Source organism: Mangifera indica, chromosome 8 (genome assembly GCF_011075055.1).
Source record: "Mangifera indica cultivar Alphonso chromosome 8, CATAS_Mindica_2.1, whole genome shotgun sequence".
In the NCBI taxonomy this organism is placed as follows: domain Eukaryota; kingdom Viridiplantae; phylum Streptophyta; class Magnoliopsida; order Sapindales; family Anacardiaceae; genus Mangifera; species Mangifera indica.
In genome coordinates, this window is record NC_058144.1 from 8,971,423 (window position 1) to 8,994,093 (window position 22,671).

The 22,671-nt window shown below is 34.0% G+C and overlaps 6 protein-coding genes across 7 annotated transcripts; 4 read left to right on the forward strand and 2 right to left on the reverse strand.

Moving 5' to 3' along the window:
* Nucleotides 1-2,697: 2,697 nt before the first annotated feature.
* LOC123223869 (protein NUCLEAR FUSION DEFECTIVE 4-like) lies at nt 2,698-6,755 on the forward strand. Its single transcript, XM_044647311.1, has 3 exons — nt 2,698-3,139; nt 4,903-5,834; nt 5,933-6,755. The coding sequence occupies exons 1-3, from the start codon at nt 2,804-2,806 to the stop codon at nt 6,462-6,464; spliced, it is 1,800 nt and encodes a 599-aa protein (XP_044503246.1). The 5' UTR covers nt 2,698-2,803; the 3' UTR covers nt 6,465-6,755.
* A 1,558-nt stretch (nt 6,756-8,313) lies between these two features.
* LOC123223881 (zinc finger protein 511-like) lies at nt 8,314-10,801 on the forward strand. 2 transcript variants are annotated; one of them, XM_044647342.1, is made up of 5 exons: nt 8,314-8,622; nt 8,732-8,907; nt 9,109-9,173; nt 9,291-9,489; nt 10,058-10,801. In XM_044647342.1, exons 2-5 carry the CDS (start codon nt 8,779-8,781, stop codon nt 10,418-10,420), a joined length of 756 nt encoding a protein of 251 aa, XP_044503277.1. In that variant the 5' UTR covers nt 8,314-8,622; nt 8,732-8,778; the 3' UTR covers nt 10,421-10,801. The 2 variants fall into 2 exon arrangements, with proteins under 2 accessions (XP_044503277.1, XP_044503276.1); XM_044647341.1 differs by having other exon boundaries at nt 8,314-8,907.
* Nucleotides 10,802-11,147: 346 nt separating this feature from the next.
* On the forward strand, nt 11,148-13,115 carry LOC123223883 (protein transport protein Sec61 subunit gamma). Its single transcript, XM_044647344.1, has 3 exons — nt 11,148-11,333; nt 11,422-11,538; nt 12,921-13,115. Exons 1-2 carry the CDS (start codon nt 11,240-11,242, stop codon nt 11,535-11,537), a joined length of 210 nt encoding a protein of 69 aa, XP_044503279.1. The 5' UTR covers nt 11,148-11,239; the 3' UTR covers nt 11,538; nt 12,921-13,115.
* A 172-nt stretch (nt 13,116-13,287) lies between these two features.
* On the reverse strand, nt 13,288-14,102 carry LOC123223882 (50S ribosomal protein L27, chloroplastic). The gene is made up of 2 exons (XM_044647343.1): nt 13,746-14,102; nt 13,288-13,669 (listed from the first exon to the last, which is right to left on the reverse strand). Exons 1-2 carry the CDS (start codon nt 14,037-14,039, stop codon nt 13,385-13,387), a joined length of 579 nt encoding a protein of 192 aa, XP_044503278.1. The 5' UTR covers nt 14,040-14,102; the 3' UTR covers nt 13,288-13,384.
* Nucleotides 14,103-14,696: 594 nt separating this feature from the next.
* LOC123223880 (probable methyltransferase At1g27930) lies at nt 14,697-15,571 on the forward strand. The gene has a single exon (XM_044647340.1). It carries the CDS (start codon nt 14,753-14,755, stop codon nt 15,551-15,553), a length of 801 nt encoding a protein of 266 aa, XP_044503275.1. The 5' UTR covers nt 14,697-14,752; the 3' UTR covers nt 15,554-15,571.
* Nucleotides 15,572-18,095: 2,524 nt separating this feature from the next.
* LOC123223019 lies at nt 18,096-20,894 on the reverse strand. Its single transcript, XM_044646072.1, has 7 exons — nt 20,690-20,894; nt 20,559-20,599; nt 20,184-20,241; nt 19,107-19,200; nt 18,777-18,861; nt 18,630-18,695; nt 18,096-18,346 (listed from the first exon to the last, which is right to left on the reverse strand). Exons 1-7 carry the CDS (start codon nt 20,781-20,783, stop codon nt 18,233-18,235), a joined length of 552 nt encoding a protein of 183 aa, XP_044502007.1. The 5' UTR covers nt 20,784-20,894; the 3' UTR covers nt 18,096-18,232.
* Nucleotides 20,895-22,671: the final 1,777 nt, after the last annotated feature.

The following is a 22,671-nucleotide window of genomic DNA, read 5'->3' on the forward strand; positions in this document are numbered from 1 at the left end:
AATAAAAGCATGCATATTGGAGATGACTCATAAAACATACTAAAATTGCTCGTTTTGTTTCTCATTGTCCTTACGAAATTACATAATTCAGATTACAAAAATAAAAAGATTAAAAAATTGATTGTGGTGAGATTTTTTTTTTTCTATTTTAACTTTTTTCGATGGGTATGTCGAGAGGTTGCTTCTGGAAAATGGAAAAAAACATCAACAACTAGCCCATTAACCTATCTGATTGAAAGGAAAAATTGAAAATATATGCATTTCTCTCTTTCTTTTCTGTCTAAATAATCTCATCTCACTCGTGCCAACTTAGTCTCATTATTTCCCATAATTACGTGTGTGTGTGTATATATATATATATATTAAATTAATATAATATATTAGATATATTATGTGATATGATGCATGTTCAATAATAAAGTATATATTATTGATATAGATAAATATATTTTTTTTAAAAATGATGATGCAAATAAAGTGCATATAAAATATTTTAAATTTTTAAAAATGTTTATGATATTTTCCAAAATAATGATATAATAATTAAAGATTTTTATTATTTTTAAATATTAAATATTTTATTTTTTAAATACATATTTTATAATATAATGCAAAAAAATTATATTTTTAATATATAATATGGTAGATGATTTAACAACTATACACTAAATCCATAGTCACCAAAAACATTTTTAGATATATTTTTGTAAACTCTATATAACATATAAAAACTAGTCAAATGTATAATGAGATAGTGAACACCCAAGATCACTTATGCCCATGTTAAACAAATACGTCAAATCTAACTACACCTACCTCTCACAACATTATATCCTCGTTAGCTTTTTATACCTTTTTAAATATTTAATTGAATATAAAAATAATGTTTCAGTATTATTATAATTTAATAATTTTTCAATTAAAAATAAAATAATATTTAATCAACAATAATATAATTTTCTTAATCAATTAATCAAAGTTTAATTTTCTAAATAAATTAGTTAGAGTTTGATTTTTTCAATCAATCGAATTTGGTTTTTTCAATCATCCAATATAATACGATAATATTCATATTATGCATATATTTTTTTTTATATATAGATATTATTTTTTCTATAAATCTTTTTAATATTAAATAAAATACAAATCAGTATTTTTCTATTTTAACAAATCAAATTATAATTTTTTTTATCCAAGCATTTGTTTGGATTGGCTTGAGATTTTTCCTCGGTGCACGCCCGTACCTATATTCAATGAAGTTGTGCTGCTATTTGATACTAATTTTGATAACCCAGCGACCTTTTCAATAAAGTAATGGACCGAGAAAGAGGAAAACGATAAGGTTGTTTGGCGGAGGAAGAGGACCCCGTTGGAGACAGTAGCAATAAAATGCCTCTGTTTTTTATTTTTTAAAGTAAAAAAAATATTAAATCAAAAAAACCAAAAAACCCTCAAAGAAGAGCTCGAAGTAACTTAAGCCCATCCTTTCCACAGGGTAAAGCAGCAGACCCAAAACAAAAGCTGGCAAAAAGCTTACATAATAATTACAAAAGAACCTACTCAAGAAAAGGCCACTACTAGTTGTCACAAATTTGGTTTTCTCCTCCTCCTCCTCCTTTTGCAAGCTTATGTTAGGTGTCGACTGTGGCACATATTTTCCAACTCGATATTTGTTATCAGAAAGTGACACCCCCCTTGATTCAAACTTTACTAATTTTTTTTTGTGGCCCAATTAAACCTACTTGTCTTATACTTGAAAGAGAAAGCTTTGTTTGATACATGAATATACATATCTAAATCAGCAATCAAGATAGATATTACCATTTCTATCCTAACTATAGTATTCTTGGAGAGATATCACAGATCCACCACTCAATTATTCTTCTGTGTTAATACAATGGTTAAAAATTTCTCTACGTAGAGTAACATTAATTATATTTTTTATTGAATAAAAATAGATAATTAAATAGTTTAATATCAATTTTTAGATAAATTTAAATTATTAATAAAAATAAATATAATATACTTAAAAGTTATGATATAATTAAATAACATATGTATAAGTCTTGAGATTTATTGAACTTTAATAGGGTCAATGAACTTACTATATATTGGACAAGTTTCTACTTCAAACCCTGGATAGTATAACTGTAGTATAACTTATCCTGTTGATGATCGCGATAATTTTATGAATTCAAATTGTATGACGATTGATTTATTTTATAACCCAAATTTAAGAAATAGATGATTAAATCATATCAAGAGTTTATCTCGATAGGTTTATGGAGTGAAAGATTAAATCACATCCAAGATATTTTTATAACCCTAACAAATTTAATAAATTTAGGATTTATTTATTTTATTCGGTTTATATAAAATAAGTCTTATCACTCGTACGTCCATTTATCCCTGGCTAATTATACTCACTAACATGATTGTAAAAATTATTATTTTTTTTTTGTATAAAAAAGAAATATTATATTTATTTTTTAAACACCAAAAAATATAACAAATTACTCTTCTAAATACTACCCTTTTCTTGAATTTCAGGCAGCAATCTTAAATATTAGTAATATAGTAATATTATTATTACCATAAATAACACATCATCGTCACGACGCCACCTTTATGTTTTTGTTGTTTTCCGTGTAAATCCGTAGAAGCTCCAAATGAACTTCCTATAAATTCACTAGAAATAGGCAAAAAGGTTCTATTTTGCATCTCCCTAAGTTGATTTTTCATTAAAAAAATATCTACTTTCATTCAGCAAACAAACTCAACGATCAGAGAAGAGCATTGAAAGATGGGAACTTTTCGTGAAAGATTTGTTTCGTTTATCAATAATAGATGGCTGGTGTTTGTGGCTGCAATGTGGATACAATCTTGGGCCGGGATTGGGTACTTGTTTGGGAGCATATCGCCTGTGATAAAGAGTTCATTGAACTATAATCAGAGGCAGGTGGCGCGGCTTGGTGTGGCTAAGGATCTTGGAGATAGTGTTGGATTTTTGGCTGGTGGCTTGTGCGAGGTTCTGCCTATGTGGGGAGCTCTTCTTTTTGGTGCTCTGCAGAATTTCATTGGTTTTGGTTGGGTTTGGTTGATTGTCACTGGTCGGGCTCCTGCTTTGCCTTTGTGGGCTGTGAGTATTAATCAATACTATAGATTTTTTTTTTTTATCTTTAGCTGTTGTTGATATTTGATCTGTGATACGATGACTTAAAAGTTTTTTTTTCTTTTACTTGTATCAAAATTCTTGCTCGTTAAGCTTGACTTTCATGATTGGATTTTTTTTGTTTCATTTTTGTTGCTTGTGCTGTGATGTTTAATCTAAGTTTGCACCTTTTTTTACCCTTTGGAATTTCTAAACATGTGGTGAACTCTTTGTTTAAGCATGTTCCTTAAATCTTTGAAAATCGAAGGGTTTTTACAGGATGGATGTTTTTGACATGTCCTCTATTGTTGTTGATTTGGAAAGGCTTTTAATGCATATTTTCTTTCTTCTCTCAAAATCATACTCAATTTCTATGAATGATGCATTTTCTTTCTGTTTTTGCCACTAATAGTCTGTGAGTTGATTTCCTATACTTTTGAGTTGGGTGCTGATTTCCGTTTACTTTCTTTAAGTTCTTGAATGCATACTTCTGATCAGAGAACTTGCGTTTCTGGCGGTTAATAGGACTTTTAATGCAGTTTGACTGCTTGTTTGTTTCCAAGAAAGTGTGTTATTAGTTTTGCCACAACTTTTGATGTGCTTCTGATTGATTGAATAAATTGAGTGATTAATTTTTTCACCATCATTTACAAATTTTGGTTTCTGGAACCAAGGTGTGCATTAATCATGAGGCTGCCGGATTAGGAAGAAAAAAAAGTATTTTATTATGTTATAAGTTGCATCTTTTATTTTATTTTTTAAGATTATCAAGTACTCAACTGAAGGTTTGTGCATATTGATGTAGAAACTTCTAGTCACACTGATATGAAAACTACCACATCACATGCTTGTTTAAATCCCCTGTAAACATCAAACATTTTTCCTGAGCTGAAAGTTTGTTCATGGTGTACTGAAATACTTTTACAAAATGATTTTGATGCAATTCTTGGATTCCTGTTTCAATGTTTAATCTCTTCTGTTTCTGCATGATTCTCAACTGCTTCCATTGTTTTTGTTGGATTGATATAGCTTTTTCCATATGTAGTTTTTATATGAAAAATGCTGTCTTAATATGTTTTGAACCATCTTATTCTCTTTAGAAAAGGCATCCTTTATACTTGTAATATCATGTTGCTTTTTTGTATATGCCCATATATTGGATCAATGAGCATTTGTCCTTCTAGATTCCAAGTGCAGCTCATTATGTGAAAATTGGTGGTAAATATGACATGTGTAGAAGCATCCTATGCTCATTCACCCAATGGGAGGCACTTACTAAACTTGTGATGTCATGATGCCCTCTAGCATATGTGTGATGCTTTATGACATATACTTCTTGGCAACTTTAATAATTAATCTAGGACGAACATATTTACCAGAATTATAGTGCAATGGAATTTGTTCTCATTGATTCATATTGACTCATATGTTGTTGTCATCATTCAATTCTATCTCTATAACGTCGTCTTAAGAATGTGAAACTTTGGATTGATGAAATTGATATTATACGTTCCCATTAGCCTTTTAGGTAGGTATTACGTGTACAGTTGAGATGGGAGCTTACTGCAAAACTCTAATGTTGGTTGATGTGATATTTGTTGCTTGAATTATTTCTTACCATTCCTGCTGAACTATTTGTGAACATGTTCCTTGAATAATGTACCTTCTATATACACACTCTTCTGTCCAATATAACTAGGGAAACTTTTCAATCTTCCTTGGTCAAATGGCTTACCTGTATCAGTTTGCAGATGTGCATTCTTATATTTGTGGGAAACAATGGTGAAACCTACTTCAATACAGCTGCTCTGGTTTCTTGTGTGCAAAACTTTCCAAAAAGTCGGGGTCCTGTGGTGGGAATACTGAAGGGCTTTGCTGGGTTAAGTGGTGCAATCTTGACTCAAATATATACTCTGATCCATTCCCCTGACCATGCGTCACTCATATTTATGGTTGCAGTTGGTCCGGCAATGGTAGTTATTGCTCTAATGTTCATTGTTAGACCTGTAGGAGGTCATAGACAAGTACAACCATCTGATGGTTCAAGTTTCACACGTATTTATAGTATATGCCTTCTGTTGGCAACCTATCTGATGGGGGTCATGCTGGTTGAAGATCTAGTTGATTTGAGCCACACTGTGATGATAATGTTTACAATAATTTTGTTTGTTCTTCTTATTATACCCATTGTGATTCCTGTGTCATTAAGTTTCTGTCTAGAGCCAAGGGACCCAGCAGAAGAGGCCCTTCTACCCCAATCAGAGAAACCAGAACCTGGCAAATCCAAACAGGAGGTTAATGAGGTAATATTAAGTGAGGTGGAAGATGAGACACCAAAGGATGTAGACTTGCTCCCTGCATCAGAGAGGCAGAAGCGAATTGCTCAGTTGCAAACAAAACTATTCCAAGCAGCTGCGGAAGGAGCAGTGAGGGTTAAGAGGAGGAGGGGCCCACGCAGAGGGGAGGACTTTACGTTGATGCAGGCATTAATCAAGGCAGATTTTTGGCTTATCTTTTTCTCGCTTGTACTTGGTTCTGGGTCAGGGTTGACAGTGATAGATAATCTTGGTCAGATGAGCCAGTCTCTAGGATATGATAACACTCATATATTTGTATCCATGATCAGCATTTGGAACTTTCTTGGCCGTATTGGTGGGGGTTACTTCTCTGAAATTATTGTGAGGTACAATCCTATTTTTCTAGTGTCTCTGTTGATTTAGATTTTCTTTAGTGATGCTTTTGTTTGTCTTTTTTACTTATCCTGATGACATAATTGAATAGGGATCACGCTTATCCAAGACCAGTGGCAATGGCTGCGGCACAATTTGTGATGTCTATTGGTCACTTAGTCTTTGCTATCGGATGGCCTGGTGCCATGTACATTGGCACTTTGTTGATTGGACTTGGCTATGGAGCGCACTGGGCAATTGTGCCAGCTGCTGCTTCTGAGTTATTTGGCTTGAAAAAATTTGGGGCTTTGTACAATTTCCTCACACTGGCCAGTCCTGCTGGATCCCTTGTTTTCTCTGGTATAATTGCCAGCTCTATTTATGACCATGAAGCAGAAAAACAACATCAACCCCATCTGCACCTGCAGAATGGAGGGTCTATATTTGCAGGCATGCTACGGGTGGATGAATCAGAGCCACTGAAGTGTGAAGGTTCCATATGCTTCTTCCTTACCTCCATGATCATGTCAGGATTTTGCCTTATTGCAGTCTTGTTAAGCTTGATTCTTGTACATCGGACTAAGATTGTCTACTCCAACCTCTATGGAAAATCTAGCACTTCACGCCTGCAAATACTAAAATAAAATCAGAGTACATCCATTTTATGGTAGTATCTGTGTACTCTGAATGAGGTTGTGTGAAAATTTCCACAGTTTATGATGGTGCCTATCACTAGGAAGGTAGCAGAGTGAAGCATACTGTAAAAGATCTCGATATTTTGTTACTTCTTTTGTAATGTGGTTGGCAGCTACCCTGTAATTTTTGCAGATTCGATTGTTGAAAGTGTTGTACAATAACACTATTCTTTTCAGAAAAATCTGTTGTGCTACATGCCTTCATAATATTTTATCTGAATTGAAGAAATTTCAATTTTACAACGAGCCTAGGCATAATTTTGTTTATGTTATTTTTATTTTTCATGCAATTTAATAGGTCCTACGGTTTAAGCTGAAATCATGACATCAATCGTCAAAGGTTGAATGCTGCACAGTCTCGCCGTATCTTTCCCAAATTGCCAGTCATAACTCCCACTCTTCCAAGTTTTGCCATTGCTGCAATGAAAACTTCATTGAAGTTGCCCAGATTGGTGACAAAATCTTTAACAGTAGTTTGGGATTCTGGATCAGTGTAAAGTACCACATCGGAAGTTGATAAGCCTTTACCTGAAACCAGGTTTTACTAATACACAATTTCGAAAGTTTTGGGGTTCCAGGAAGATTAGAGGATTCTATTTTCTCCGGGCAGGTAGCCACTACTGTTTGGCAGAGTTGAGATCTAGAGAAGGATCCACAGCAGGGTAGAGGCGCTTATCGGAGCTCCACCAAGTTTACCAGACTAAAAATGTATGCAAATAACATGCTAAAAATATTAGACAACTTTTGTATTTGCTTGTTATAGGAGAATCAATTGTATGTTTCTCTGTACATGACATTCTGTTGTTGTCAAAAAATATTCGATACAGAGGATGATTCTCAAGGTGATCTCGGCACTTGTTTAATCATTGATGAAGAAAGACTTGAATGTGTTGGCCTGCATTATTCTTCCTGGTTAACTAAAGCCAAATTTATTGCTAATGTCCTGACAAGCAGTTCTGTAAAAATGTTCAGTACACAAATTGAGCAGAAAGTGATACGGTCGAAACATACAAAATCTATTCAACTTCAAACTTAATGGCCATTTAGGCCCAAGCCTGTAAATGCCCCTTTACGAGCCTCTAAAATATTTTTTAGACCCTGACCAATGCCCTAGTTAATCTTTTACATGTGATGTGACCAACTATCAAGGAAAAAAACGCTATAGTTAAATGATGGTGTGCAATAGGAGAGGTGAGAAATTTTGCATATTTTGACTAATTCTAGGGTAAAATAAATGGGGGCTGCATGGGATAAAGTTGGGCCAAAAGATCCTGATTCAAGATTCGTTAATCAACAAACTATAAAATTATATATATTTATTTTAAGTATATAAATAAATATATATTTATTTGTGTAATCAAGTAAGTGGATGATTTTGAATTAAAAATGAATTAATATATAATTACCTCAGGATACATATTAAATATATATTTATTTATATATTTAAAATAAATATATATAATATTACTCTTTTACAAATATATATGCACGAATGCCCCACCCGAGACACGGGACCAAGCCCTAATAGCCCTGCTTCCACCTGTATTATGCACCCTGAAACTGACTTCATTTGTTTATGGTCTCCGTATATATTATTGCACAAGTTTCTTCACTTTCGGCCTTTAGGGCTTGGCCCTGGATTTTGTCTCTTGGGCTTCCACCAAGTCCAATTTCTAGTTAACAGCCAATCGAGTCCAAAATACCCTCTCAAACGGAATAAATACGACGTCACTTTAGTCTCTCTCCCTTTAAATAGGACCAGTTCAAAACAAATTTGCGATTGAATTGTAACGGAAAACAGAAAACAAAACAATATCATATCAAAATCACAGAGAACATGGGAAATCCTTCAACCTTCTTAGTCCAAACTTCTCCCACAAGAGGAAGAAAATCTTTGTGATCCGCCCACATATTGAAGAACTGGAAAGGAGTCTTCCTCGTGATTTCATTGGCACCACAATACACAATGCAAGAACTATGGTCTGAAATTGACGGAGGCTGAAATAAAGCATTTGAATCGACAAAGTTCCTTATCCAAGCATCATTGATGAGAGCCCTGTCAAGTATGCAAAGGATTCTTCTCTCCCCATTGGTTTTATTGCTCCAGGTGAAGAAGCTACCCCCATACCTTAAATCTTCTAAGCCTCCATCGTTGCACATATCATTGAATTCCATACTCATGTTATCAAGAAAGTCACCATCAAGTTTTTCCTCAGGTCTTCTCACCACATCTTACGCCAACTAACCGACCGACCTGCAACCCATGGCTATGGTTATTGACTCTAATCTCGAATCTGTCTTCCCGTACTGGGCTTCTGTTCGACGTCGTTTCGGTCCCCATTCTCCCTTCTTCGCTTCTGGCAACATCGAGCGCGAACTTCTCGCCAAACAGGTTCTCATTTGATCTTTCCATTTTTTGATAATTATTTTGTTTGATGTGAATGTTTTAAAATTTTGTGTTTAGAAATTGACTTGTCTTAGTTGTTGTGATTTTAGGCATTGCATTTGTTTTTTTAATAAGTTTAATGGCAACGGTGTGAATCAATTGGCTGATACAATTTCGTTGTCTTTTACTGTTTCTATTATTTTTCAGGTAGCGTTTGATTTAAATGATGATGAAAGGTGCCAACTTGAGAATATGGTTACTGAGTATGGAAGGTTTTAATACAATCTTGTTTGATTTTCTTTTCCGAAGGAATTGTTTTGATGGTTTTAACATGAGGATTTGTGCAAATTGTGTTTGATTTCTAAAAGACTAACTTGCAAATTGTGCAGGGGAGTTTGTTGCCCAATTGTGGGTTGTAATGCAAGCTTGACTTCTTTGGAGCAGTTTGAAGATCATTACAACGCAAGACATACTGCATCTTGTTCAGTGTGCTCTAGGGTTTGCCCTACGTCTCGCCTGCTCAGCATGCATGCATCTGAAGCTCATGATTCTTTCTTTCAGGCTAAACTTGCGCACGGCTATGCTGTGGTAAGTTGGTATCTTTTATTTGCTCATCATCTTTTATATTGGAATTGCTAAATTTAGTTTAGAATCCTTACATTGTTTCCTTTCATTTTGGTTGAGATTTATGCTAATTAGAATTTTCAGTTGGTATTAGATGGTGCCTTGTGTGTTTCAAGTTGTTTTCACAAATCTCATTTTGCTTTCCGGTTGACATAATTTGGAACAGTAATGATTATGTGTGCACTTTGGGTGAACATATCTATGCTAGATGAGGCTTCTTTTTTCTTTCTTTCTCCCATTTTGGTTGGTTAGCTGGTTTTATGTGTGTGCCTCTATCTGATATTGACTTGATCAACAAAAAGACTGGGGAAGTGATCTATAATAACTTAATATTTATACATATGTATGATGGATCAAGGAACCCATTTTGTTTTTAACAAATGCAATTCCTTTCTCATTCCTAGAATCAAAATTAATGATCTCAAGTAGTAACTGCAAAAAAAGTTCCCAATATGTTGTTGAATGTGCTATTTGATATTTTTAATTCCAATTTGATTTAAGATACTTAAGATGTAATGTTTGCATGTGACAGTATGAATGTCTGGTTGAAGGTTGTGGGTTGAAGTTCAAGAGCCATAAAGCTAGGCAACGGCATTTGGTAGACAAGCATGAGTTCCCCACTTCATTTGAGTTCTTTAAAAAGTCACACCCATCTAAGAAACAGAGGCAAAAGAACCAATGTAAACAAACTGTACAGAACAAGGAAACTATGGAAGTGGAAAATGAAACCATTGATGGCCTTGTTTCAGCAGTCTTAAAATTGAGCACTTCAGACTCCTCTCCTTTGTCTGTCAACTTTGGTCGCCGCCACGCTCAAGGATTGATTTTTGTGCCTCAAACTGTACATTGCGAAAGAAGGGCAGCAGACTCTACTCCAGCTGAAACAAAAAGATAGCCAACATACTCTGATCGAATCCACATCCCAACTAACACCTTGCCATTTCCCTGCAGTTTTGCCCTCATCTTCAGCAAACATTGAAGCAGATTACAAGTTGCTGAAGGATATATTAAGCCAGGCATTGTTTTGAGAATTTCAATCGTGATCTATATTTTAACCAGTTGGTGTATTTCCTAGGACCTGACAACTTTATTTTCCTACTTCTGAAAGAAATATTGATTTATAGTACCTGTGATTAGAAAAAATATTATCTTGTAACACAATCGATGACAGAGGATCATTTGAATACTTTTACTGTTTGTATGAAACTGTTGAGGAAGAAATTTTGATCTGGCATTGGTGTTGGTTCTGTTGTATTTTATAATGAAATCATGCATATTACAGAGTTATGATCTCTAAATTGCACATAACAGGTTTTGGTTCTATGTTTCTTTTTTCTTCAGCTAGAGGGGTGCAATTATTAGAACAAAGTAACATAAAGAAAATATGGTTGTAATATTATCACCATTTGATAATATTATTGAAATATTTTTATTATAATTTTCATTATTAATTAAAATTCAAAGTTAAAAATCTCTCAAGTAAAAACCTGTTCTATATAACTTGACCAACAAATAAAGTTGACTTTTCTTCCCGTTTTGTTGACTTACTTAAAATGAGGAAGGGAGGAGCAAAGGGGCATTTTAGTCAAACAGGGACAAAAAATATCACTATATAAAGCTTCTTCGTTCCGTTCAATTGCGCAGATCTGAAAATCAATATATCTCTCAATTAGCTCATTGATTCATCAGATCAGTCGTCAACGGAAAGAATAAAATGGACGCCATAGACAACGTGTTTGATCCTCTCAGAGATTTCGCCAAGGACAGTGTTCGCCTTGTCAAGAGATGTCACAAACCCGATCGCAAAGGTAATTTTTTTTTTGTTTTGCTTTTACCAATTCTTTATTGTTTGAATATGCTAATTTTTTGATTTCGAATTGGATCGGAATTTCTTAGAATTCACCAAGGTGGCGTTCCGTACTGCGATCGGTTTCGTGGTGATGGGCTTTGTGGGTTTCTTCGTGAAGCTCATCTTCATCCCCATCAACAACATCATTGTGGGATCTGGTTAAGGTGCGATTGCTTGTTTCATTTGTTTTATTCAAATTTCCTTTTTGTTTTGTTTTGCATGCATGCAAATTTACAATTTATTGCCAGATTAGAAATTATTTTCTACTGAAATCGTGTAGCAAGTAGTTAATCGTTGTGTTAATTCTTAAGTCTAAGGGGGGCGTGGAATTATTTAACGATTAAGAATGCCGATTGATATTATTTGGAAATGGTTAGATCTTTGTCTCAAGAAGTTTGGGATTTAAATCATCTTTCTTTTGGTATCAGTTTTTCAGGAATACATACTCGGTCCTTTTGATTAGATTGGGGAATTTTCAAATTAAGGAAAGCTTGTACTATTGTTCAGATGGATTGATGCCATAAAATTTTGCTATGCATTTCTTCATTTGTGGTGATACTTTAATCCAAGTTTTTCTTGTTAATTGTGTGCTCAAGGAAAAGTTAGCCATATCAATCGAAGTGAAAATTTCACATCTGTTATGTTTTTGAGCTTTTTTTTTTTTTTTAACCTGGTTTTGGGGGGGCGGCGGGGAGGTGTTGTTTAAGCTTCCGTTGAGACAAGCTGATATTGCTTTAATCTCTGATCCCCAAATCCCATATGATTAATTCCATCTGTTATTGTTTATTTGTTGGAACTAGGGGGCAACTACATTGTATTTGAAAATTCTAACCTTTTTAGAAACATCATTTTCATTGAGATATCCCATGCTGAGAGATAACTATTTTTATTGCAAATTGTTGGGGCATTAATTGATTGGAGGAATTTAGGTTAGCCTATGAAGGGTGTAATATGAACCTGCCGATAATACTAAATTCAGATCTCCTTATTTAAAAGTGCGAACTGAAATTTATCAGGCATGATTCAACCATTTAAGCATTGCCTGAATTCTGGTACAGGAATAAAGAAATATGTTTATATTACAGATGCAAACTTATTGAGCATAAATGCAAAATGCTCACAAGTGCAAAGGTTCAATTTATCAAGCATGGTTCAACCATTTGCTCCTTGTGAGAATTAATTTCATAAGTGCAAATGTTAGTTGATGGTATAATTGGATTGATGGAATGGAGGCCATATTGGCACTTTGCTGTTTGGGGCAGTAATTATGATTTCATAAGTTTCTTATAAGTACTCTTTGGTTTTGCTGTGTTTCTTTAGCTTGTATAATATTCATCTCAACTTAAAGCATTATGACTAAGTTTAGACAAATAGTTTTTCTCCAGATACAAAGTAAATTATGGTTTCAGCTTTGTTTTAAAAATGTTAGATTTAAAACTGTTTCTCTGCTGCGGATTAATGTCCTTCTGGAATAATTCTGTAATTGTTTCTTGATTGTTCTATAGCCTATAACTGAAAGCATAACTAAAACCTTGTTACTTGGTAGGTTGAACGAAATTGCCAGCATTTGAGATGCGAAGCTGTCAGCAGAATGGTGAAAGAGAGAAGACTATTTTGACTTTAGGGTTTTCTTAGACATTACCTTAGTGAATGTTTAATTTTCTCAACAAGAGTCGGATTTTACTCATTCTGGTTTATGCCGGAAATGTTTTATGCAATTTGATACCTTTTTTGTTCTTCATATTCATACATGTTAACTCGTTGGGATCCTTTCACTTATACGCAAAAGTAGTCTCAAAATTCCACCCAAATATACTTCTGGGTAAAAAAATCATCTGACAAGTGCAATGCATATTTTCGCAACAGGGTTTAGATTCTGAAAAGAATAACAACATCAACGCTCAAACAAAAAATTACAAAACAAGAAAATCCATTAAACCAAGTAATCTGCTCCATTGTATCATGACAGAATGAATGCCTAAAAAATTAAGAACTGAAAAATATAGAGATTTAGCAAATTGGGTTGTTGTCTGCATCATCAACAGCAGAAGAAGCCAATACCAGTTGTGGTTCAGCAACGTAGCCTTCCTTTCTAGCCTTCTTTTTCTCACGCTGCAATCTGAAGTACTCCCTCTTCCTTGCTCTGTAACTATTGGGATTTTCAGGCTGCACTTCTCGTGGGTAAACACTAACTTTCTTCCTTTCCGGACCGCACTTCTCAAATTTCACAAGTCCATCAATCAATGAGAATAATGTATGGTCCTTCCCAATCCCCACGTTCTTTCCCGGATGAAACTGAATTTTATTCACAGTTGAATCAATTATTAAAAAATTAACTATAAATAGGTGAAATTTGAAATTAAGGGCGAACCTTGGTGCCGCGCTGACGAACAATAATAGCACCACGCTTGGCCACTTGGTCACCATATATCTTAACGCCGAGGCGTTGACCTCGCGAATCACGGCCGTTCTTTGTACTCCCGGATCCCTTTTTGTGGGCGGATTCGATGATTAATGGAAACGGCGTTTTCTGTGGGAGGGAAACGGTGACTGATCTCGGAGCCACGCTAAGTTCGCCCTTGAAAAATGATGTGGAAGAGCTCGCCGATAAAGACAGACCCTTAAACGCACCGATTAGGTTTAGACTCATTGATACTGTGGACATTTTGTTTTGTGACCGCGTTTGTTTTCGGCCGATATGAAAATTTTCAGATTAAAAACAAAAGAGAAAACTGAGACCTTATCTTAACAACACTGACATTGCGGCTGCCACGTCATTCAAATGTCTGCAGCTCTCAATTTTGATATGGTAATTTTTTGGTGAATTACATTATGAACCCAAGCTTTGCTCCAAAGACCTTTTCCACCTTATTAAATAATTTTTTTCACACTAAATCAAATAAAATATGACAACAAAAACTTAGCTTACCATATTTACCATATAAATTCTCTCAATTTTTTTTCTAACGTTTCAATTTCTAGTTAATTGTTTTTTATATTCTAACAATTTATCCATCTTTTCAGTTTTTTTTTTTTTAAGTTGTTGAGAAATACTGTAAATTTTTTATGAGCAGAATTATATTTTGGGTGGGAATATATGATTTATGTATGAAAGGGGAACAACAATTAACATGACTTGTTCAATGTCCTCATACAATTCTGAATATGACTTGTTCAATGTCCAAATATAGCTTAAACGAAACGAAAACACTCTTCTTCTCTTCTACAAGCAGAGATCTCATGTATAATTTTTCCACACTAAAAATTACTTAATAAACCACAATTTAATTGAGATTCAGAATGAAGAGCAGCCCCAGTACCCGCCGTTTAGTGATTGAAAAGCCACTCTTCCTCGGCGCTATCCTCACGATTACAGCCATGACGGCTGCCTTTCTCATCACCGGCTTTAGCAAAACAATCATTACCTCCTTTGCATGCCTCTACACCACATATGGAGCCGATTTGACCCCCGCCGCCATGCAGACCCAACTACTCGCCATTGTCAGTTACGCCACCTCTAAAGAAATCCCCGATGTAACCGACCGCGAAATACGTGCCATCTTCGACGTCCTCCTAAACCTCGCCCCGTGCAACTTCCTCGTCTTCGGCCTCGGCCATGACTCCCTCATGTGGGCCGCATTGAATCCACGTGGCACCACCCTATTCCTCGAAGAAGATCCCAAACTTGTCCACAAGATCCTCGCACGCGCACCCGCAATACGTGTCCACACCATAACGTATACTACACAGCTCTACGAGGCTGATCATCTCATCAACTCGTACAAGTCGGAGATAAACTGTTTGCCTCCGCACGTGCACCTCAGGGGCAACGCCAGGTGTAAGTTAGCATTGAGCGAGTTAGCGGATGACGTGTACAACAGAGAGTGGGATGCTATATTTATTGATGCTCCACGAGGATATTTCGCGGAGGCGCCAGGGAGGATGGCGACTATTTTCACGGCGGCAGTGATGGCGCGTAGGAGAACGAGGAGCGGTGTGACGCATGTGTTCTTGCATGACGTAAATAGGAAGGTGGAGAAAATGTACGCGGAGGAGTTTTTGTGTAGGAAGTATTTGGTGAAAGCGGTTGGGAGATTATGGTATTTTGCGATACCGCCAGCGGTTAATGTGAGCAAGAGCAAGCGGAGGACTGGTACAGTGCCGTTTTGTGAAGACTGAAGTAGGAGAGGGTAGATTAATTTATTCAGACGATTTGTTCTTCTTCTTGTTGTGAGCTCCCATAGAAGTATAGCTGATTAGGTTTGTGCAAGAACCATGGAATGAAATGAGCCATTTGTGTTCTTCTTCTTTATTTTTTTTCAAGTTGTTTTTGAGGAAGTTGAAATTGCAATATAATCAAACAGCAATGGCTTTATTGTATCGTCTCAGCACAAACCTCAACCCTAATTCACTTCAACACCACCACATCTCGGAGATGTTGATCCTCTTCTCTAGCTTTTCGACGCCGTCAACTGGCAAAGAGAAATCATTCGCCTCTCTTTCAGACGTATTATCTACAGCTGCCGCAACGCCTATCTCACTCCCGTCTCTTCTATTGGTTTCAGGATCCTCTCAACCGCCATCTCCAAGCCATCACGACCCTATCACCGTCATGTCATAACGTAGTTCATTGAGGAACTCAAGACCCGTCCCCGATTTGAGATGAAACGAGCGTTTAATTCCTCACTCTGTTGTCCCTTACGGTCAAGCGAATATGGTCGACCACGCCATCCGTGCATTCAAGGAAACTCAACATTCTGTTGAGTCATTAAACGCCTTCTTATTCCCCTGCATATTGGAGAAGGATTACAAAGAAACGAAACGAAAATTTGTTGAGTTCCCTAAAACTTATGAAATCGAGCCGAATTTGAATACATATAATACTGCTATTGAGGGACTTTGTGAGTCTGGTGCATCGAGTTGGCTGTGTTCTGTGTTGGCTTTATAGGAAAACAGTCGAGCGAAAGATGGCTATTCCTACTTTTGTGATTAGGTGGGGTTTACAGCAGAAGCGTACAGGTGTGTTGAGAAAGTGTTTTTATTCATTACAAGTTACAACACCATGACAAATGGGGATGCATTAATAAAAAAAATTTCAGAATTTTGTAGGAAATATCTCAATTTTAGCCTTTTTATTCAGTTTTTGTTAGTGCTGCTGCTGCTTTATGAGATTATATCATGCATGCTCGTAGTATCCTGCTTCATAATTATCAGTATTTTATGATATAATATAAATAAAAAATAATATATATTATAAGATTTATTAAATTAATATAATATAGTAGATATATCATACGATACAATACATATTGTTAATATGAATCAATACATTTTTAAAAGAAAATATTGATATGATAGGGATGTATATAACAAATTTTAAATTTTTAAAAATATTTATGATATTTCTAAAATGATAACATGTTAATTAGTTTTTTTATTATTTAAAAATATTTATGATATTTTCAAAGGTGTTTATTATTATTTTATTTTTAAAAAAATTGTATCATACAATATAATATAATACTTAATATATAATATAAAATTAAATTTTTGATATGTAATTCGACTATTATGACCTAGTTAATCGATTTGAAGATTTAAGTTGAAGAACAAAATGGAGTGGATTATTTTTATTAGTTTAATAAATAATAAAAGAAGGTAATACGATTATAAGGTAATAAAAAATTTATTCTATATCGAAACCTTAATTTTTATATAGACTATGTTTTATATATTTGTAAAGTAATTTTATTTTAGCTTTTTTTTTTTCGGCTTAATTAGGAACTTTGAATTTGTATATGATAGGCTTTACTGTCAATCCAAAATTTTATTTAGATTTTTTTTTAAGCTTAATTATTGGATAGACAAACTTGGTTTAATAATGCTTTTGGATTTAATCGTTTAAGGGGGTGTTTAACATTTTATTAAGAACTGAGGGTTAAAATGTAATAACGTCTATATATAAACTAACATTTTCTCAAAATGGGTGCAAATGAGAAAAATATAATCCAAATAAAAATATATAACCTTTTTTTTTAAATCAAAGTGGCAAATAAAAATACATAAAAAAATATTTTCTCAAAATGGGTGCAAATGAAAGAAATCTAACCTCAATGAAAAAATATAACCTTTTCTATCAAAATTGTAAATGAAAATATATAAAAAATAATAATATTTTCTGAAAATGGGTGCAAATGACAAAAATCAAAGTACATGAAAAACGAAAGAAAAATGATTCGAAATGTGGAGAGTGGCATTTGAACCCACGCCCTTTCGGACCAGAACCTTAATCTGGCGCCTAAGACCAACTCGGCCACCCAACTCGGCCACCTCCGCCTTACCACTGTTTATAATTACAAAACTTATTAATCATGTAGAGAGAATTTAAGCATCCAAAATTTTTGGTGTCATCCGTTCTAGTGCTGTACATTTTTCTGCGCTTGATCTATGGGATTTGTTTCAATTAAACCCAACTTCCAGAAACAAACGTCCACAGTCCACATACGTCTTCTAGCGTCAACAGCTTATTCTGGTGCGTTTGTGTTAGAAGCAATCAAGTTCTGTAACTTACCGAAAAAAAAAAAAGTTCTGTAGCTGCATGCCATTCAGATTCCACGTCCATAATCATTCTTATTATCCAAAATATTGAGTGTATCGAGGCAAAAAATGTCTCACTGCATTGCTCTGTCAATGCAGTTGATCATCCACAATGGAAAGAAGAAATAAGAACTTAAGCCATTCATTTAGTTAATTAAATACTGAAAAACTTGATTCACATTGCAATTTCCTTTCCGCTTAAGTAGTAACATATAATATATAGGATTACATAAAACTAGATCAAAGGAAACAGGCTTTAATCTATCTTGGCATAAATAAAGGTGATACCCGCCTTCGAACGATCTCCTGAATTTGCTCTGAGGACAAAACCGATGCTGCATTGTCAAAATTGGCATCTTCCATCTGCTGGCGTACCTGTTTAGAACAGAGAGGCAACTTGAGTGAGTGAGTGAGAGAGAGATTGGGTTCACTCATTAAATCTAGTTTGGATATTCAAGTTACACACAGAAAATTAAAAATTAAATGACCATCTTATATAGCCTGTAAAGTTTTGTCAATACATAATAACTTCTAAATTCAAGCATGGTGATACACATTTATGTGAGATGCTCTTCCTATTTAAGCAAATCACCATGCACATTCAAGTCTGAACTTCTATCCAATGTTGCTCATATATGAACATCAAAGGGACATGTACCTTCTCAAGGATTGCAGATTGGTCATCCAAGTGAAATTTACGCATGTATTTCAGCATCTCCAGTTGCTGCAGAAAACAATCACCTCAGCAATTTGACAATATGAATTCACAAACATTTTTTTTTTTAAAACGTCGATTCAACTGTACCTGTTCCTGTACTATATGTTGGTTATGCATTCTTTCAGCAAATTCGTCTGGTCCAAGCTCAGCTTCATCACAGACTACCTCTTCACTGTAATAAAATAGGATGAACACAATCAGCTAAAGAAAGAATTAGACAACCTACTGTCCACCAAAAAGAAATTAAAAGCAGTTTCTGTAATTAGTTTCCATTGATCAATCATAGTTGTCCAATATTTTCCTCTTCAATAACTGAGACACAAATGCATGATTATCAATAACTGTTACTTTGACTTCTTTTGTAGAAATCACTGGCATTATAAATTTCACAATGAAGAAAAGAGGGAGAGAGCTTACTTTGCAATAAACTCGTATAATTTTATCATCAAATCCTGATCATTCTCATAAGTCATATTCACCTTCCCCAGGCAAGCAATACCAAATCTCGGATCTGTGATTAAGAAAACAGTACACTCTGAACAATCTTACAGCATAAATGCATCACAGTAACAGTATAATCCACAATTAAAGACTCTAATAATTATTAAAATCCAGAGAGTAGGCAGATTGATAGTTAACATATTATGGCATCTTCAGTCCAATATTAAAGCTTTGGAACCAGTATTTAAATGGACTGTAACTAGACTGACTGACCCCCATGTAAGCAATATATTGCATCTATATCAACAACCAAAGATGAATGGAGCAGGATAAAGATCACAGTGAATCCTCTTTGATTAAAAATCACACTAGAGATCAACAATGCCAAGTTAAGCATCATTCCCTTCCAAGTTTATTTATTATGACACCAGCATGTAGTCTAGTTGGTTTAAGGCTTTGGCAAAAGAATGACCACATCAGATTTAAGGCAATTTACGCAGTCTTGGGAAAGTTAAAATCATTTGGCATGAAACCAGAGCATGTCTGGTCCCAACACACATAACATTGCCAGAACCTTACTCCAGATGTAACTAAATAATTTAATTCTTTTTCAGGCTTCATATGATAAAGTGTGCAGCAAGGAATAGGGGAACAATACATCTAAAGTTTCAATAAAATATGAGAGTAAAGAGAAGTGAAGTAATACATCTAAATTTCCTAGACTCGTCTGCTCTCACCCCAAGAAAAAACTAATTGTTGTGAATCTCGTCTTTACCAATTAAGATATCTTAAGACACTCATAAGTAATTCAATAAGGAATCTAAGCAAACATTTTTCCATTTAGACTTGGAAATTCTAGTTCCAGCCTGCAGGTTTTGCATATGTGAAATGATAAATACACCTGCAGGGAAAGGATGTTAATCATCTAGGCAACTGATACTTAAACTTTTTCCCAATTGAAGCAAGTTATTAACTTTAAAGAGAAAAATGAAAAAGTGAATGGCCTCTTCAAGAACCGCTTGTGTATATATATGTCAACTATGTAAAACTCACCAACACCCATCTCAAGCAATATCTCTTCCTGAATTGCAGTGGTAACAGCAACAGCTTCCTACATAAAATCAATTAAATGATTTAATACCTAAATTTTCAGAAACAGGCAAAACAAATACATGGACTAGTCCATGCGTGCAACTAGAGGAATAACACTTTACAAGATGTCAACTCTTAAAAGAAACATTGTACACTTTACAAGTTCCTGCAGGCAGGTAATTGAAATAATTAATCAAACTCACTTGAAGCAATATGAATAAGCGTGATAATCACATTGTGCAATGAATCTCAAAGATACATCTAAACCAAACACAACAACAAACCAACTAAAAGTATATATGGAAATGACAGAAAAATATGGAGAAAAAAATTAACCTTGTTGTCCTTCACAGCATCAGCTACCCTTTTCTTCACATCTAGAAAGAAACAAAAAAGAAATGCCAATGAGCTGACCGAAATTGAAAGGAAGAGTTAAAGAAATAAGAAAAGAGAGAAAGGAAAGTTACCAGGCTGAGAGGTGAGGAAAGCGAAGCGATTGAAGAGATAAATTAATTGTTCTCTAGACAGCATTCCAGAGGTTTGTAACTGTGGAGTAGCCATTGATGAAGAAGAAATTCTCGGGTGAAGAAGGTAAAGGAAAACTTTCCTTCTTCACCACTCTTTTAATTTATATTTATTGTTTTTTTTTTGTAAATTTTAGGGAAAAGAGAAGCTCCTATTTTTTTATTCCTTGATTATTTATTTAAGGGAAAATCGAATACGATGATTTGAGTTGAGGTCAGGAAAAGGCACAACGAACCATTTAATATTGACCAAATGACTATTTTTTACCCAAGATTTGACGAAATAACATTTATATCCTTTATATTTAAGAAATTCAATTTTCTGCCCATTTGTTAAATTTGTTAACAAAGACAAAAAAAAATTCCTCAAATAAATTACATGTTACCCCCATAATTTTTTGAATAATTTTCTTTCCCTAATGTATATTAATTTATAACAAGAGATCATATATAACATTAATATTGTATAATCTTAGACATGTCACAATCAAATTTATCATTAAGATGATTTTATATATATATATATATATATATATATATATATATATATATATATATATATATATATGTTGTAGCCCTATTTTCAATTTATTCTTTGCTTGATCTAATGTCTAATTGATTGCATACATTCCATCATACATTCAAGCATGTTTGTAATGCCCTAAATACAAAAAGTAAGGGTTCTACTTGCAGATCAGAAAAGTTTCATGCATCATGTCCATCTCATGCCATTATCACTTCCATATTAACACATCCATTCCCACTTTCCACGTTTCATAATAAAATTCACACAATCAAGGATATGAGCATCATTAACTTATTTCGTCCATTCAGGTAGCCTTGGATGTGAACTAATCAGGCTTGATCTCAAAAATAGATTAGGCTTAATTCAACTCATTTTGAATCTGTTTAATTTAAATTTGAACCAAAATATTTGACTCATTTTTTAAACTGAACTGAATTCGAGTTAGTATTAAATTTGAATTTATAACTCGAATCAATAGTTCAAATTTATAGTGTAATTTGGCTCGAATTTATAATTTAAATTGGTAGTTCAATTTTATAGCTTGATTTAGCTATAAAACAACATCGTTTTGTCAATAAATCACAAACAAGCTACAAATCCGGATTGTAAATTATAATAATCAATTCAAACTATGAATTCGAACTAAACCAAGCTATGAATTCAAACTGTTGATTCAAACTACGAAATCATATTAAATTTGAACCAAATTGAGTTGAGTTATTTTTTATTCAAATCAGACTTAATTTTAGCTCGACAAATTCGAACTGAACTATTTTTTATTAGATTTGAACTTGAGTCAAAGAGTGTTTAGACTCGATCTGGTTCGCATCAACCGCTACATTCAGGTTACAAATCACTATATCCTATACCAAAAAATTCACCCTCACAATATACAAGGAAGTTTAAATATATTTCTTCTTGGTAAAACATGCTTTTTCTTAGTGGAACACATCAAACTGGCATTAACATGTATATCCAATTACTTTCATCATCACAACACAAAAATAACAATGTTATCAAAGAAAATGGCTCATGTTGGCAAATGGAGAGAATTTCATTAAAAACTATATATTCTTAAAAAATTGTTAATTTATTATATCTACGTAAATACAATAAAATTATGCACATAATTTTTATACATAAACTTTCACATATCTTCTTGTGGTTGAATATTAATTTATTTTTAATTTTTAATTATTTAAATATCTAATGATATATCGTTATTTATGTATAAAATTATATATAAAAATTGTACCCATTATAGCATTAATTATGTAAATGTGCATGAATAGTTGTAAAAGTTTTTCCAATTAACAATGTTTTGATTCTTCAAATATGATTGTTTAGGAGCCACATTTGGCTTTTTCTTTTTTATAGGGCCAAATTGTAATTCCAATAA

Bases quoted from the DNA above. Each gene is read 5' to 3' on its own strand.
- LOC123223869 (XM_044647311.1), top strand. From the start codon at position 2,804: ATGGGAACTTTTCGTGAAAGATTTGTTTCGTTTATCAATAATAGATGG. The intron at 3,140-4,902 runs GTGAGTATTAAT...ATCAGTTTGCAG, and splicing joins CTGCTTTGCCTTTGTGGGCT to ATGTGCATTCTTATATTTGT. The intron at 5,835-5,932 runs GTACAATCCTAT...ATAATTGAATAG, and splicing joins TTCTCTGAAATTATTGTGAG to GGATCACGCTTATCCAAGAC.
- LOC123223019 (XM_044646072.1), bottom strand. From the start codon at position 20,783: ATGGCTACTCCACAGTTACAAACCTCTGGAATGCTGTCTAGAGAACAA. The intron at 19,201-20,183 runs GTGAGTTTTACA...TCTTAATCACAG, and splicing joins ATTGCTTGAGATGGGTGTTG to ATCCGAGATTTGGTATTGCT. The intron at 18,862-19,106 runs GTAAGCTCTCTC...ATTTTATTACAG, and splicing joins TTATACGAGTTTATTGCAAA to TGAAGAGGTAGTCTGTGATG.
- LOC123223882 (XM_044647343.1), bottom strand. From the start codon at position 14,039: ATGTCCACAGTATCAATGAGTCTAAACCTAATCGGTGCGTTTAAGGGT. The intron at 13,670-13,745 runs GTTCGCCCTTAA...AATAAAATTCAG, and splicing joins TTCGTCAGCGCGGCACCAAG to TTTCATCCGGGAAAGAACGT.
- LOC123223880 (XM_044647340.1), top strand. From the start codon at position 14,753: ATGACGGCTGCCTTTCTCATCACCGGCTTTAGCAAAACAATCATTACC.
- LOC123223883 (XM_044647344.1), top strand. From the start codon at position 11,240: ATGGACGCCATAGACAACGTGTTTGATCCTCTCAGAGATTTCGCCAAG. The intron at 11,334-11,421 runs GTAATTTTTTTT...GGAATTTCTTAG, and splicing joins TCACAAACCCGATCGCAAAG to AATTCACCAAGGTGGCGTTC.
- LOC123223881 (XM_044647341.1), top strand. From the start codon at position 8,779: ATGGCTATGGTTATTGACTCTAATCTCGAATCTGTCTTCCCGTACTGG. The intron at 8,908-9,108 runs GTTCTCATTTGA...ATTATTTTTCAG, and splicing joins GCGAACTTCTCGCCAAACAG to GTAGCGTTTGATTTAAATGA. The intron at 9,490-10,057 runs GTAAGTTGGTAT...TGCATGTGACAG, and splicing joins TTGCGCACGGCTATGCTGTG to TATGAATGTCTGGTTGAAGG.